Genomic DNA, 15,234 nt, shown 5'->3' with positions numbered 1-15,234 from the left:
TAGGGAGCAAGGGTGCATCATAGCTCTCTATGCAGCTAAGCGCATTCACTCCTAACATCCGACCAAAAGTTCAGTTTCTGGCTGCAGATGATGTTTGAACCACTCAACATGTTTGGCAAACATGAGACAATGATAATCAGTACATAGATTCAGAATCGTATAATGCTAAATGTTATTTTAACATAGTTGGCAGTGATTTGATGCTTTTCAGATACCATGGTAACTTGATATACATACCATGTTACTGTTTCATTACCATATTTAAATACCATTGGTGGTACTCCAGAGTATTAACAATATAACCATTTGTGTGTCCAAACTGGCATTAACATGGAACTCTTTGTAAGGACATTAAAGCACAGATCTAGCTCAGGTTATTGTCTTTACTGTGTACATTTTATTATGTATGCGGAATATGAATATATACATGATTCGATTGTAATTCAGTTGACTTACAGGTCAAGGACCGGCCTTCACCATTACTGCCTGACAGGAATAGGAATATATCCTGTTGATGCCACTATCACTCCAGAATGCCCCTACTGCTGTTTATCACAGTTTACTCATTATATTTATTGCAAATGTATGTGTTTTGTTTCATGTGCTCACCCTAATTGAAATCCTCATAGCTTTCAATGTTATAATTTGATAATTATCTAAAATATATTGTTATACAGTTTCAAAGTCTGACTACTCGACACAAGAAGTAACATGTTTGATAATTTTTTTTGTGTTTGTGGGGGCAGCTGTTGCTCAGGTGGTAGAGCGGGTCGGCCACTTATCACAGGTTTGGTGGTTTGATTCCCGGCCCACATGACGCCACATGCCGAAGTGTCCTTGGGCAAGACACTGAACCCCAAGTTGCTCCCAATGGCAGACTAGCACCTTGCATGGCAGATCTGCCGCCATTGGTGTACGAATGTGTGTGTGAATGGGTGAATGAGTCACAGTGTAAAGCGCTTTTAATACCGTTTAGGTTAAAAAGGCGCTATATAAGTGCAGACCATTTAACTTACTTATAAAACCTTTTTGTTCTTTTGTATATGTGTTTGTGTTAGGAGGTGGTGGCTGGTCTCCTGAACGCTCAGACAGACTACGATGGCTACAGGTGGACCTGAGGGAAAGGGTGGAGGTCACAGCTGTGGCGACCCAGGGCCGTTTCGGAAGCCCTGATTGGGTGACTAGCTACATGCTTTTGTACAGTGACACAAGAAGCGCTTGGAAACAATACAGACAAGATGACAACATAGGGGTGAGCTATCAAAGTACTTTAATAAATAATCCAGCCTCTAATTATATTTATAATGCATTAGTAATTTGTCCAGAGTAATAGGGTGAGTAAAATGTGAACTAGGGGAGCTTATTTTAAAGGGAAATTATGTATGCATACATGAAAGTCCCTAAAGAACTGTGCCTTTAAGTAAACCATAATAATTTACCAGAAGAAATTATTTTACCTTCACAAATATTTCATTATCCAATTCTTCACATCCCAAAAATAACACTTCACCTTTAAGTTCACACTTCTCAGCCAAACCCAGTCACCCACATAACGTTCAATATAAATTAGTGACTTGAATTTCATTTAATTGCCCAGACGAAGATTTAATATACCCCCAATCTTGAGTGACATGGATTTATATCCATGGCCAAACTTATTTCATGGACTCCTGACCTCACCGGTCAGTGCCTGTGCAGCTAAAATCCTTGTCTGTTGAATACTTCTCTTTTTTCTGATGATTTTATTTTGACAACTTTGGAATTGATCGGGTTAGGCCCTTGTGCCACAAGCGACAGAGGTTGCCTCCACACTTACTGGCAAACAAATGGGCTTCACCCATCTTCCCTGAATCAATAAAAGTCAATTCAAAGCTTCATTATTCCACAGCTTTCTTATTTAGGGCTGGCTTGAAGAGATCTGGGGTGTAACATTATCGAGATGGTGCCTGACATCGCCACCATGTCCTTTTACGAAAGCTTTGATATCTGCTGGAGTAATCAACAGAGCTAAACAAACAAAAAGAACTTCATGAGAAGTTTATTCTTGGTAAACTCCCAACACTTTTACAAAATAAAACAGAACAATATACTTTTCGATAGGGGTGTAATTGTTTATCGTGGCACTATACATCACGGTTAAAAAATATGACGATGCACATCGTATATAAAGGTGCAAAGCAGGAGTGCTTTGCACCTTTTCAGCACGAGGAATCAAATGTCTGTTTGAAGTGCGAGAGTGAATGAAAGTTTAAAGAGGTTTAATGAAATATTGATCTATTATATATAATGCTGAATAGTAATGCTATGGAGGTATATAATCCTTAAGTCATGTCTGATTTGATTTCATCAGTAAATTGTTTTTATTTAACTTGATAAGAATGTACTTCCAATGAATATGTATTTTTGAAAAGAACAGTAACATGGTATGTAATCAGAGACTATTTTATTTTAGAAAAATACCATTTTAATGTAAAATATGTTAAATGTATATAATCAGTGACCGTGTATCATCAGAAAACGTACCTAAAATAAGTTTGTATTTTCAGTAAGCAGAATTATTAGCTAATATTTCCATTTGGTGTCACCATTGCCTTGTTCTGGGCTGAATTTTAGTCCCTGTACATCTCTGATGGATCATTTAGCACTTTTAAGAACAGTCATTTTATCTTAATTTTAAAGGAAAGGATCTGTTTTGCATATGTCTTTAAAGTATTAATAATAACAATTTAACATGAACTCTCAATTATTGTAAGGGATAACACACTTAGCATAGCATAATATAGCTAGCGTAGTTTAACATAATGTAGCATAACATGACGTAATGCAGTGCAGCAAAAAATAGATTAGCTGAGTTAAATATAACATATTATACTACAGGGCTGTTGAATGCTTGATTCTGATTGGTTGAGAACGTTCTAAGGTGTGCAATTATTTTCAGGGAAACGCACGGCTAAAGTAGTTCCAGGCAGGTCTTGACCGCGATTACAGTTCCATATCACTCGCGTAGTCAACTGTAATAACGGAAAATAGGATACAATTCATAACAAGAAGTGACAGCGACAAATCCACTTCAACTTCAAGAGGAAAAAAATGACAGACTATTTTGATTTTCCGGAAGTAAATTTTAATATTTATGGTGAACATAAACATTTTAACAACTGGGCGACCGCAGTATTGGATAGCTCAGATGAAAAAACAAATAAACGGAAGAGGACATCAAAGGCAGCCGGCAACAACAAAAGACATAAAACAATCAGCTGAAGAACAGCTAGACCGACTCGAGGGCTGAAAAACATGAAGAAAACACCAAAAAACAACAGCTTGGGCTGTCAATGTGTTTAACGTGCAGTTTCATTTTAATAAATAAATTTGTTCGAATTAACGAATGAATTATAACGGATGAATTAATAAATAAATTAAATAATATGACGCATCATGATTTTCTGTCTCATTATTGCAACCTCTGTCTCTCTAATAACTACACTAATAACTGCATTAGTCTGCTGTCAGTGGCTCAAACCTCCATTACTAACTCTAAAATGACGCTTTGGAATTAGCAACGGAGGCATGGGATTAGATGCGTAAGAAATTAGTCCTACATACAAGAGCGTTTTAATGACAAAAACTTGACAAACGCCTAGAATCACATCATCTGAACAATGTTTCGAGGTGTGGTAACTGTAGTATAAGCGGAATAATTGACTCCGGCTTGCAGTAACGCCACTGTCGACTCGCGCATTACCACCCCGGGTGTGCATTATTTCTCTAATAATTCAACGGCCCGTCGTCAATTATTCCTTACGTATAATGGGAGCCAAGTGATGCAGTTTGTGTAAACCTCACTCCCCTGCCCTTAAGAGGTGCACTAGCAACTGACACTAGAGGCTGTTGACTTTAGCCTCCTTGTTTGCTTGCCCACCTCCCATGCTGGCTAACGGTGTTTCAAATCCCGTTCGGAGCGAGTCGAGCAGGACCAGTTGTAGTGGTGCCATGGCCCAGATGGGAGTGAGGTTTAGGGGGGTGAGTGTAAAGGGAGCCAGCTGGTGCGTGATAGCTGTGTGGTATATGTAAACCTTACTCTCCTGGCCTCAATAGATGCACTAGCGACTTGCCTTTAGGCTTCTTGTTAGCGTGCCCGCCTCCCATGCCGGCTGATGCCGGTTCAAATCCATTTCAGACCAGAAAGAGCAGGGCTAGTTACAATAGTATAGCACGGATTAGCATAGCATACCATATAACACAGATAAGCACAGCACAGCATTGCATAACACAGCTTAGCATAGCTAAACAAAGCATAACATAGCGTAATGTAACATAGTGTAGTGTAGCATCCTTAATTATAGGAGATACATGTTCTCCAGTTAACTAAACTTTTATTTTATGTATTTATTTAGTTATTTTTGTTCACTTGATGATTCAAGGTTTAGCTCCAGCTGGGAAAAAAAGGCGCTGACTAGTTTAAGAAAGTGTTTAAAGGAAGTCTTTGAAAGTGTGAAACAATTTTATGTCATCACTCATTAGTGTTTACAAAAGTTGGTTTTGAGTTTGTTTCAGAGAATCGATTAATTGATTCAGGTGTTTCATTTTAGTGAACTGGATCAAATTGAATCTAAATGATTTGCTGATTCATATAAGTCATCCCTCTGTAGTGGGAAGCCCCTCCCTCACAAAAGTGATTTTATTAGGTCATTTTTGTAATGAAATAGATATTTAGAAATCTACTGCCTTTATCACTGTGCTTTTGAATAGTTTTTATTTGTTGTACTGTAAATGTATCTGTTTAAGTTTGATACTGTCACTCTAATTGAGATTTTTTATTAATTGTGCCAGAAAAATGACAATCTGATAACTATCTAAAATATACAAAAGCTCAGATTCCTGCTAAAGTAAACACCGAAGCTAAACAAAGCTAAATAGAATACGGTGTAGGGAATATTTTCTCCAGCTAACATTTTTATGTTTATTTTTTGTTCGCTTGATGATTTAATATTTTGCTCTTTTATCTTCAACCCAATGGGAGATAAATAGGTGCTGATTAGTTTAAGAAAGAGAGTTTCATGGAAGTCTTTGTAGGTGTAGAGCATTTGAATGAGTGCAAGATTATGTGGAACATTTTTAAAGAGCGTTAAGTGCCCCCTTGTCACACCATTTTTACTGTGTTAGGAGGTATGTCTGCAGGGTGGACCCCCAGCTATTCTAAAACTGGAGGTTTATATTAGCTGTGACGCTTTGAATGCAGCTTATAGAAACCAACGCTGCCAGCGGCTCCCCGCTAACCTTTTTGTGTTAGTTATTCAAATCTAAGGTATATGCAACTCTGGGGCTTGAAATGTAAGAGCAAGTTTGCAACTGGTTCAGCTATGTGTACAGATAGTCTATAAATGTATAGCACTATAAAACGATTTGACTTCAAATGTCATATTGTTAGACAACTTTTACGGTAGTTTACTGTAAATAACAAGGAGGTCTATGATACTTGAAAAGAAAGCTATGCATTAGCCTATGTTAGCAAGAAGTGTTACTATTGGAATATTTTAAAATGCACTAGAGGATGAACTTGAGCTTCAACGTTCTACATCTCTTCTCAAAAGAGGGTGCCTGTGCGGTTTCAGGAGGAGAGTAGTCCTTCACAATCCACTGCAGATTTGCACTCAAGATTGGTTCCTTTCTGGCATTGAATGTATTCCACCCAGCACAATAAAAAACAAAAGACAAACTATATTTAAAAGATTTATTCTGAGGTTGTATGCAAAGTTGTAGCAGAAAGTGCTAACAATATACTTTGTTAATTGTTAAACCTTTGTATTTCAGACACATAACCATTTTCCCATAACTCCAATTTAGTTATGCATTTAATACATTTTGTGATCAGATATGGAGAGCCATCAGCCTTACTGCAGAATGTACGCAAGCAAGCTAACAATATGTACACTTAACAATTTTTGTTTTTCTCTTTTAATCCTCGTTATTTTACTTCTGCAGACTTTCCCAGGAAACACTAATTCCGATGGGATTGCTCACCACAAGCTCTCACACTCCATAAGAACACGATTCTTGCGGTTCTTGCCGGTAGACTGGAGTCCAGGGGGGTGGGTGGGCCTCAGAGTCGAAGTCTACGGTTGTGCGTACAGTGAGTACCGAACGTCTTGGTCTGTACTGTACTGCTGTTTATGTCAGATGTACACAAGTGTTTGTCTGAATGGAAAAAACTTAAATGAGACCAAAAAAAATACTTTTTTACTGCAACAGAGCAAATAAAATTTTGAGAAAACAAAAATTTTATTATAATTATATGAAGAGCAGCTCTTGTTAAGCTTTCTACACATTTGCATCTTCTAAAAAGTTTAAAGGTGTGGGGGAGTCTAAATCAGACTTAAGTCATGTGATTGCTGTAATCATGTCCACGATCAAAGATTTATAACATTGTGCTTTACTACGGTGCAATTGTGTTCCAATCATATACATGCAAACAAACAGGCATTTGCAAAGAAGTTTAGACTTTTTTTTTATTATTATTATTCTGACCTGCAAATTGGTATAGTAAAAACATCACAGACTGAGTTCTTGGCTCAAAACAAAGAATACAAACTTCAAAACTACATGATTTGTAGTGTTTTGGGGAAAGTAATATATATTTTAACATTTTTAATTTCTTAGAAATTGTTGTTTGCAATTCATTTAAAGATGAATCACCCTATCAACCTAGAGTGTGACATCATATCCTGTTGCCCATATTTGTTCCGTGGTCCGAAATAATGTTGCAATCTAATAAAATCAAGTGTAACCGCTTTTCAAGTTTCATCAACCTTTTGAAATGATGTCTTGGTGTCTTAAACCTTATAAAGAAGAAAAAAGGAAGGAAGAAAAAAGAGAAGGAGGAAAGTGGGAAGGAAGGAAGAAGGGGAAAATTAAGGAAGAAAAAAGGAAGGAGGGAAGAAGGCAAAAAGGAAGGAAGGAAGGAAAAGTTAGGAGGAAAAAGGGAAAGAAGGAAGAAGGGGGAGATGAAGGAAGAAAAGGGGAATGAAGAAATAAGGTAAAGAAGGAAAGGTTGGAAGGAAGATGAAAAGGGAAGACCAAAGGTCAAAAGGAAGGAAGGGAACAGGGAAAAAGGGAAGAAGGAAGATGAAATGGAAAAGGATTGAAAGAAGGTAAAATGGAAGGATGGAACGAAAGAAGGAAAGTGAACAGGAAGAAGTGTAAAAAGGAAAGGAATTAAAATAGGAGGAAAAGAAAAGAAAGGAAAAGGAAATGAGAAGGAAGTTAAACAAGGACATGAAGACAGAAAGGAAGGTAAAAAGGGTTGGAAAGAAGGAAGAAAATTAGGTAAAATGGGAGGAAGGTAAAAAAGGAAAGAAAGAAAAAGTTTAAAAGAAGAAGGAAACAAAAGCAAGGAAGGTAAATAAGGATAGGAAGGAAGGAAAAAATATAAAGGAACTTAGGGTAAAAATGTAAGGAGGGAAGGAATGAAGGAAGGAGGGTAAAAAAGTATGAAGGGATATTAAAAATGGAAGGAAGCAAGAGAGGAAGATAAAGTAAAAAAGGAAGGTAAACAAGAAAACGAAAATAATCCAGGTAAAAAATGATAGAAAGGAAATAATGGTTAAATGGAATGATGGATGGAAGGAAGAAAATCTGAGAAAAAGGAAGAAAGACAAAAAGGCAGAAATGGAAGGAATGTCAACAACCCTTACAAAAATCAAGATTTCATGGCAAACTTGCCGCAAATTCGCCACTGATAATTTTCACTTGCAAATTAGCTTTGCGGTAAACTTGCCGCAAATTGTCCATTGTTGCCAAAAGTTTGCTGGAGGTTCACCAATAGCGGTGAAGAGCTGCAAACTTCTGGCAAACATTTGTGGCGAATCACAAGATCATTTGCATGTGAAAATAATGAGTGTCAAATTTGCGTCAAGTTTGCAACATGTTTAGTTTTTTTGTAAGGGAAAACGCGAAGGCAAACAAGGATAGGAAGGAAGGTAATTCAAAAGTGAATCTAGTCTGTTTTTAGTTTGTCACTAGTTCACTATTGTGTTGTTGTTTTACTGCAGTAGACTTGAGTCGGTTTAGATTTTGCCTTCCCAGAGAATCAAAGTACAGAGTAACAATCAATCGGTTACCTCAAGGGTACCCAGTGCCACACGCCTCGTGCCTGAAATATTTATAATGCAGCCCTGCTAGTGCTTGTTTTCTCTCTTTTTTCACTCCCTCTCTGTTCGTTTCTCTCTCCTCAGGGGCATTGCATTTGTAGTCTGCGCGCTAGCTGCACCTATTGTCAATTCTGAACTTGGCTCAGGGACCTATCACTGCCATGTTTATTCGCTAAATGTTAATTTTGTGAGATAGGGCAGACTGAGACACTGCTGTGGCGACTCGGTTTACCGCGTTGATCAAACATGATAAGTGGGTGCTGACCACACAGTATTTCAGTAATAGGGTCTGATAACAAAGACGCTAGTGCTTTATCAAAGTCAGACCGCTGACAGTTTAGCGTTAGCATTAGCCATGGGAGCACGCACACATTCCAAAGGAGCCGTAGATGAATCAGGCAGTGAATTAGTGCTAAGTAATTACGTTTATAAATAGACCAGTTCTCGTACTGTATGCTTGGAACATATAATGGCTTCATGCAGCGACGCTCAATGTTAGCACATAGCACTTATGAGCGTGTCTGCTAAGCTGAACTCCTGGGAATAAACAGGGCTATAATAGTTTTAATTTATTTCCAATACAAATTTTATTTATAATTTGTACTTCAGTTGATTTTTTATTACTTTTCACGCTGACCCTGTGTTTTGTTTCATTTTTAGTGTTTTGTAGTTTCAGTATAGTTTTTGTTTTTTAGTAGCCTACAGTATATCTATTTTATTTTATTTTTTAACTTCTGTTTCAGCATTTTTGGTCAGCTGAAGTTAATGCATTATAACTGATATAATTTTAATTTGTTTAAGACTGTTACATTTCTCAGGGCCATCTAGTGTTATTGCTAACTTGTAGCATTTTTATTGTTTAAAGTTTATTTTCAAGTTGTCCTTTCAGTTTAATTTAGTTTTCATGCTGACTGTGTTTTAGATTGGGTTTTAGTACTTTTTTGTTATTGCTATCTAGTAGCATTTTCATTTTTAATGAAGGCAGCTTGTAAAGTTATAAAAATGATATAGCTTATAATTTAATTTTAAAAGAGTTATAGCTTTAGAGTCAGCTATTTGCTTTAGAGTCTTCATTTTGTTTTTAAAGTATTTCTATTTTTAATTTACTTAAAGACTAGTTCAGCTAAAAACAATAATTTGCTCACCTTCATGTTTTTTCCAAATTAATATTTCTTTGTGATGCAAATGGAGATTTTAGGCAAAAACCTCATTGCATTTTCCATATAATGAAAGTGAATGGTGAGGTGGAGGTTAAAATTCTGTCTAAAATCTCCTTTTGTGTTGAAACAATTATTCTTTTAACAAAAAAATTATTGGGGATAAAGATTGAAAAAAAACTTGGCGTCACAAACAGGATAAATAGAATTTAAACATGACTAAAGTTTAGAAAGAAATAGAGAAAAAGATCTCTCACAAGCACACACACACACACACACACACACACACACACACACACATGTTGTGTTTCCATGTTTTATGGGGACTTTCCATAGACATAATGGTTTTTATACTGTACAAACTTTATATTCTATCCCCTAAACCTAACCCTACCCCTAAACCTAACCCTCACAGAAAACTTTCTGCATTTTTACATTTTCAAAAAGCATAATTTAGTATGATTTATAAGCTGTTTTCCTCATGGGGACCGACAAAATGTCCCCACAAGGTCAAACATTTCGGGTTTTACTATCCTTATGGGGACATTTGGTCCCCACAAAGTGATAAATACACGCTCACACATACACACACACACATTCAGAACAGTGGCTCCATTCATATTTCTCTTCTGGGGGTTAAACCGAACGTCCTCGGTAGTGCATTGCCCTTATTCATGCACTGCTGAATGTTCCTGAAGTCAATTAGTTTTAAATCTGTCAAGTGCCTCTGCTACTAACTGCAATTTAGGGCCATGGCTTCATGTTATATACTGTTTGGTGTGTGTGTGTGTGTGTGTGTGTGTGTGTGTGTGTGTGTGTGTGTGTGTGTGTGTGTGTGTGTGTATGTGTTGTATGTGTGTCCCTATTATTAATTCACATTGGTGCACTGCTATGTTGATACCAAGAGACCCATAGATAAAGTGAGATCTACTTCTAGGTTTGTGGCCTGCTTTGTTTGTATACATGTTTGGCTATACTTGTGAGGGCCTAATTTTTGGAAAATGTCCTAACCATAACGTGTTACATTAACATTAACCAGCATTAAATTAGTGCGTTTTTGCCATTGGCAAGATTTTTAGAAAGGCTGCTTTACCTACAACATTAGCCTAAAACAATGCCTTAATAGCTGTTTAGCTATTGGTTAACCTTATCCAATAGCCCACACGGCCTAGGTGATACACTACCGGTCAAACGTTTTGACTGAACGACTGAAATGTTTCTCATGATCTTAAAAATCTTTTGATCGGAAGGCGTATGCTTAAATGTTTGAAACTAGTTTTGTAGACAAAAATATAATTGTGCCTCCATATTAATTTATTTCACTACAAAACTTACATTTAATAACAATTTTTAATATTGAACATAGATGGGAACTCCTTCAATACTGATTAAAGAGCATCCCAGCGTGATACCCCAAGAAGTTGGTGAAGGTACAGTTTTGAATTATTTGGGATTTTGTTTAGTCACAACATAATTCCCATAATTCTATTTATGTTATTTCATAGATTTGAAGACTTTACTATAATATATTTTTGGGTAATCAACAGTAAGCCACAAATGCTTTTGTTTGATCTTAACTTGTGTGGAACCTGATATAATCCTTTAAGTTATTTATTTATTTATTTTTTGGCAGTGTATAAGTTTTAGATAAACAGCCTTTAAAATTAAGTTACATTTTTGCTAAAGTTCCATATTGACACTCGATGTGTCTTAAAGACTGCAACTTAAAACATTTTCGATTAAAATTAAAACCGAACACATTGTTCTCTAATCTTCCTCACTATATCTACCTCAGCTTCACTATGTTTGCTGATGTTTCTTGGACCCTCGTTGTAAGTTCAATATTCAGCTGATGGCTCTTTGCGCGGCTTTGCTTGTCATGGCTCGTTAGCCTCAGTCTCTCTCGCTCAGCATGGTTATGCACCCACTACATCCGGCGAAGAGAGATGGAGAAAGAAAGAGCAATGCCGTGTCTAACCTCTGTGTCTGGGTCAAAATGCATATTTTTGAATTTTACCACTCAGGGTGGAATTTGCTCTGTTTCTTTGGTACAAGTTTCCGTCTTTAAAATTGGGCAGCCCGAGAAAGAAAGAAAAATCAGAAAATTCTAAATATTATCTTTCCCTCATAACCTTGGATATAAAAGCCGAAAAAAGTTTCAGATAGCGAAAAAAGATTATTATTGTTGATTAAAGCATTCATTGATAATTAATAAGTCATTTATTGTTAGCTATGCTCTTTTATCTCACTTGGTGTTTATTATCAGAATCAGATTATTATTATTATTATTATTATTATTATTATTATTATCAGATTTACATTTGGTTTAATCATGTTTTTCCTATACTCAAGAACATTTTTAATAAAGTAAATAAGTGTTTATGTCATTATAAATATTTATATTTGGTTAATTAATATTTTTCTTATTCTCAAAGACATTTTTAATGAAGTAAATATTTTTTTTTTTTTTGCTCTTTTAGTGCTTATGATCATTATATGTGTTTTACTCATATTTTACCATTCAAAAATACATTTGCATAAAGTTAATTTTGCTGTTTAATTTCTCACATCATAATATAGATTACTATTTATTCATATTTAAAAAGTTAATTTTGCTCTTTTAACACAATGCGTGTAATCATTATATAGATTCATATTTGGTTTATTCATATGTTTCCTATTTTCAAAGATATTTTAATCAAGTTTAATGTTCCTCTTATCTCACTTGGTGTTTCTGCGCTCAGAGTCAGATGTGGCAGACTTCAATGGCAGAAGCTCTCTGCTGTACCGGTTTAATCAAAAGTCAACAAGTACGGTGAAAGACGTCATCTCGCTGCAGTTTAAGAGTCAGCGTGCGGAAGGGGTGCTCGTGCACGGAGAGAGTCAAAGGGGCGATTACATCACACTGGAGCTACACAAGGGCAGACTGGCTCTGCATATCAACCTGGGTGAGTAAAACTTCTATAACTTCATTGTAGTGTTATACTGCTTCATAAACATCACTAGAATATTCTAAACTTATTGTATTTAAAATTGAAATGTGTAATTTTAGCTCCACTAGTATCACCAAATGGAATTGCTGAAATCATGGTTCCCAAACACACCTCAAGCCTGCGATTGGTGGAAATACAGATAGTCCCACACCAAACTGATGCAATTGGTTGAGTCATGTCGGGCATGTCGGAATGCTCAAACAAACAGAGATACAACTGAGAACTCCGTTATGTTTCCTTGAGATATGAAAGAGCAGATATTTACCGTTACGCAAAAGTGTTTCGGTTATTCCTCATTTCTGGAGCACTTCTGTCATTGCACTAAGAGGAAATGTTCGCTGACACATTCGCGGCGTCTTATCGTAATCACATGAGAGACGGTTGTAAAGTGAAGAGTTGATTAAGTGGCAGAATCTGCACTGTAATCACATATAAGTGTGCGAGCTGTCACGGAATTCTTATGAAGAGTCCCAGCGCATCCCAAGCCTTGTGTTCAATTAGCATCAGCAGTCAGATGGAAGTTGTTTGGTATTCTAAGAGTATGGTAAGCTCTGATTGTTAAGAGCTACACAGAGCTGGTTTACTTAAAATGTTGTTTACCAAGACAATGTTTTTCTCTGTTCAGTTTCATTCCGTTTTTCTCTGAAAGCAATAAGAATGTCTACATCCCCCCCCCAAATTACTGTTATGTGTCCAGACACATTACAGTAATGCTTTCATAATTCTCATCAGTATCAATGGTGATTCTCATTAGATTTAACGCTCATGCACTTTTCGGTCATTTTTGACCAAAATCTCTTTAGTTTCTTCTGTAAAACTAGTTTCCTTATTTGATGGGTACGAGACTTGGTGATTTTTCATCCATTTGATATCTGAACACACACAAATAAGTTGATTCGATCAGTCCAAGTGGTAGAAAAAAAAAAGTTACACTTGTACCGTTCCCGGTCAAAAGTGACCGCCATAGGAAATGAATGGGAAACACAAAAAATCTGAGATTGTATTTTTATTATATAAAATCTAAAAACAGCCACAATACAGGAAAAAACCTACCAAACATCAAGAATGCAAAACACACACATATACACACATACACACACACACACACACACACACACACACACACACACACACACACACACACACACACACACACACACATAAATGTTGGGTTTCCATGTATTATGGGGACTTTCCATAGACATGATGGTTTTTATACAGTACAAACTATATATTCTATCCCCTAAACCTAACCCTACCCCTAAACCTAACCCTACCCCTAAACCTAACCCTCACAGAAAACTTTCTGCATTTTTACATTTTCAAAAAACATCATTTAGTATGATTTATAAGCTGTTTTCGTCATGGAGACTGACAAAATGTCCCCACAAGGTCAAACTATCCTTATGGGGACATTTGGTCCCAACAAAGTGATAAATACACGCACACACACATACACACTCACACAAACTTACACACCTACAAAACTGAACTTGTCTGTCTATAAACAGAACCTTTTTTTGTTTGGTCAAAAACATCAATAAATCAGCGACAATGCAGAACACACACACACCAAAATCAATTGGTGGGACCATAACACATCTACAATGCTGAACACACACACACACACACACACACACACACACACACACACACACACACACACACAATAACATAAAAACAATCTAACAAAATGCTAAACTTCGCTAAATCATCTTCTCTTCAATCAGGGATGAATAAGTACTGTAGATCTCTGCAGCCATCTAGTGTTTATACTTGTAATTTCATCTTGTTTTTATATATATTTTAAAAATGGACAGCACAGTTTGATTCTTGAGACTTTAAGCTTTCAAATGGTAAATAATTTATGAGGATTGGTTCAGCACTTGAGAAAATATTAATAAAAATGTCAATTTCATATTGGTAAATAAATTAGTATAAAAATATCTAAATACCCAGACAACATGACAACATGCACAACTTTAGTGTTTTACATGATTGAATTTAGAGTTGTTACATTTTTTTTTTTTACAACAATTAAAAAAAACAATACACATTTATTGTTTCTGGTCACAGGAACCATTGGAAAGTGATATAATGATGAACAGTGCATAAGGGTCAATCATTATATTACAACAATTACAGTAATACATTTATTGTGTATTACTTGTAATAGAAAATATTGAAACAAAAAAATAATAGTTTAAATAAAACAAAAACAAATACCTCATGATTTATAAATACATTATATTTACATTATATATATATATATATATATATATATATATATATATATATATATATATATATATATATATATATATATATATATAATATATTTAGCATTATGATAATGAGAGTATTTTTTATGCAAAAACGTAATGGGAAATATAATCGAATCATCGCATTGTGACAGAATGCAATTCATAATGCAACACAAGTAAACAAGAAACAAAAAGACTTAAAAAAAAAAAAATGGTTGTGCAAAGGGGGAACTGAGGATGAGATGATGCTAAACGTATCCAACAGCAATTTCATTTAGTTTTTATTTGGGTCATTTCCTCTCCTCATTTTTCTCTCCAGACGACGCTAAGACACACCTTAGTAGAGGTCATGTTTCGGTTTTTCTGGGTAGTCTACTGGATGACCAGCACTGGCACTCTGTTCTGATCGAGCGATTTAACAAACAGATCAAATTCACCGTCGACAGACTAACCAGACATGTGAGGACGGGTGGACTGGATGATTCACTGGAAGTCGATTATGAGGTGAGAATGTGAGAACGGTAATTTAGGTAGGACATTTTTATTATGATACTGTTATGTATAATTATTTTCCAATTTAATTAATAATGTAGTACCCTGCACTCAGTTTAACTCTTTTTCCATGTTTAAATCCAAAGCGTAGAATTGCACAGATTTTGTCAAAGAATACTGG

The 15,234-nt window shown here is 35.8% G+C and overlaps 1 protein-coding gene across 1 annotated transcript in view; it reads left to right on the top strand.

The window, feature by feature from the left end:
- Positions 1–15,234, top strand: part of LOC127639695 (contactin-associated protein-like 5) — a 73,998-nt gene that overhangs the window by 17,179 nt on the left and 41,585 nt on the right. Inside the window, exons 3-6 of the mRNA XM_052121856.1 lie at positions 1,059–1,252; positions 5,983–6,130; positions 12,049–12,252; positions 14,881–15,065. Of these exons, the coding sequence (XP_051977816.1) occupies positions 1,059–1,252; positions 5,983–6,130; positions 12,049–12,252; positions 14,881–15,065 (731 nt within the window). The remainder of the gene's footprint in view (positions 1–1,058; positions 1,253–5,982; positions 6,131–12,048; positions 12,253–14,880; positions 15,066–15,234) is intronic.

This window comes from Xyrauchen texanus, chromosome 48, assembly GCF_025860055.1.
Source record: "Xyrauchen texanus isolate HMW12.3.18 chromosome 48, RBS_HiC_50CHRs, whole genome shotgun sequence".
Lineage (NCBI taxonomy): Eukaryota > Metazoa > Chordata > Actinopteri > Cypriniformes > Catostomidae > Xyrauchen > Xyrauchen texanus.
Note: the sequence above shows the minus strand (reverse complement) of the source record. Positions and strands in the feature narration are given on the sequence as shown.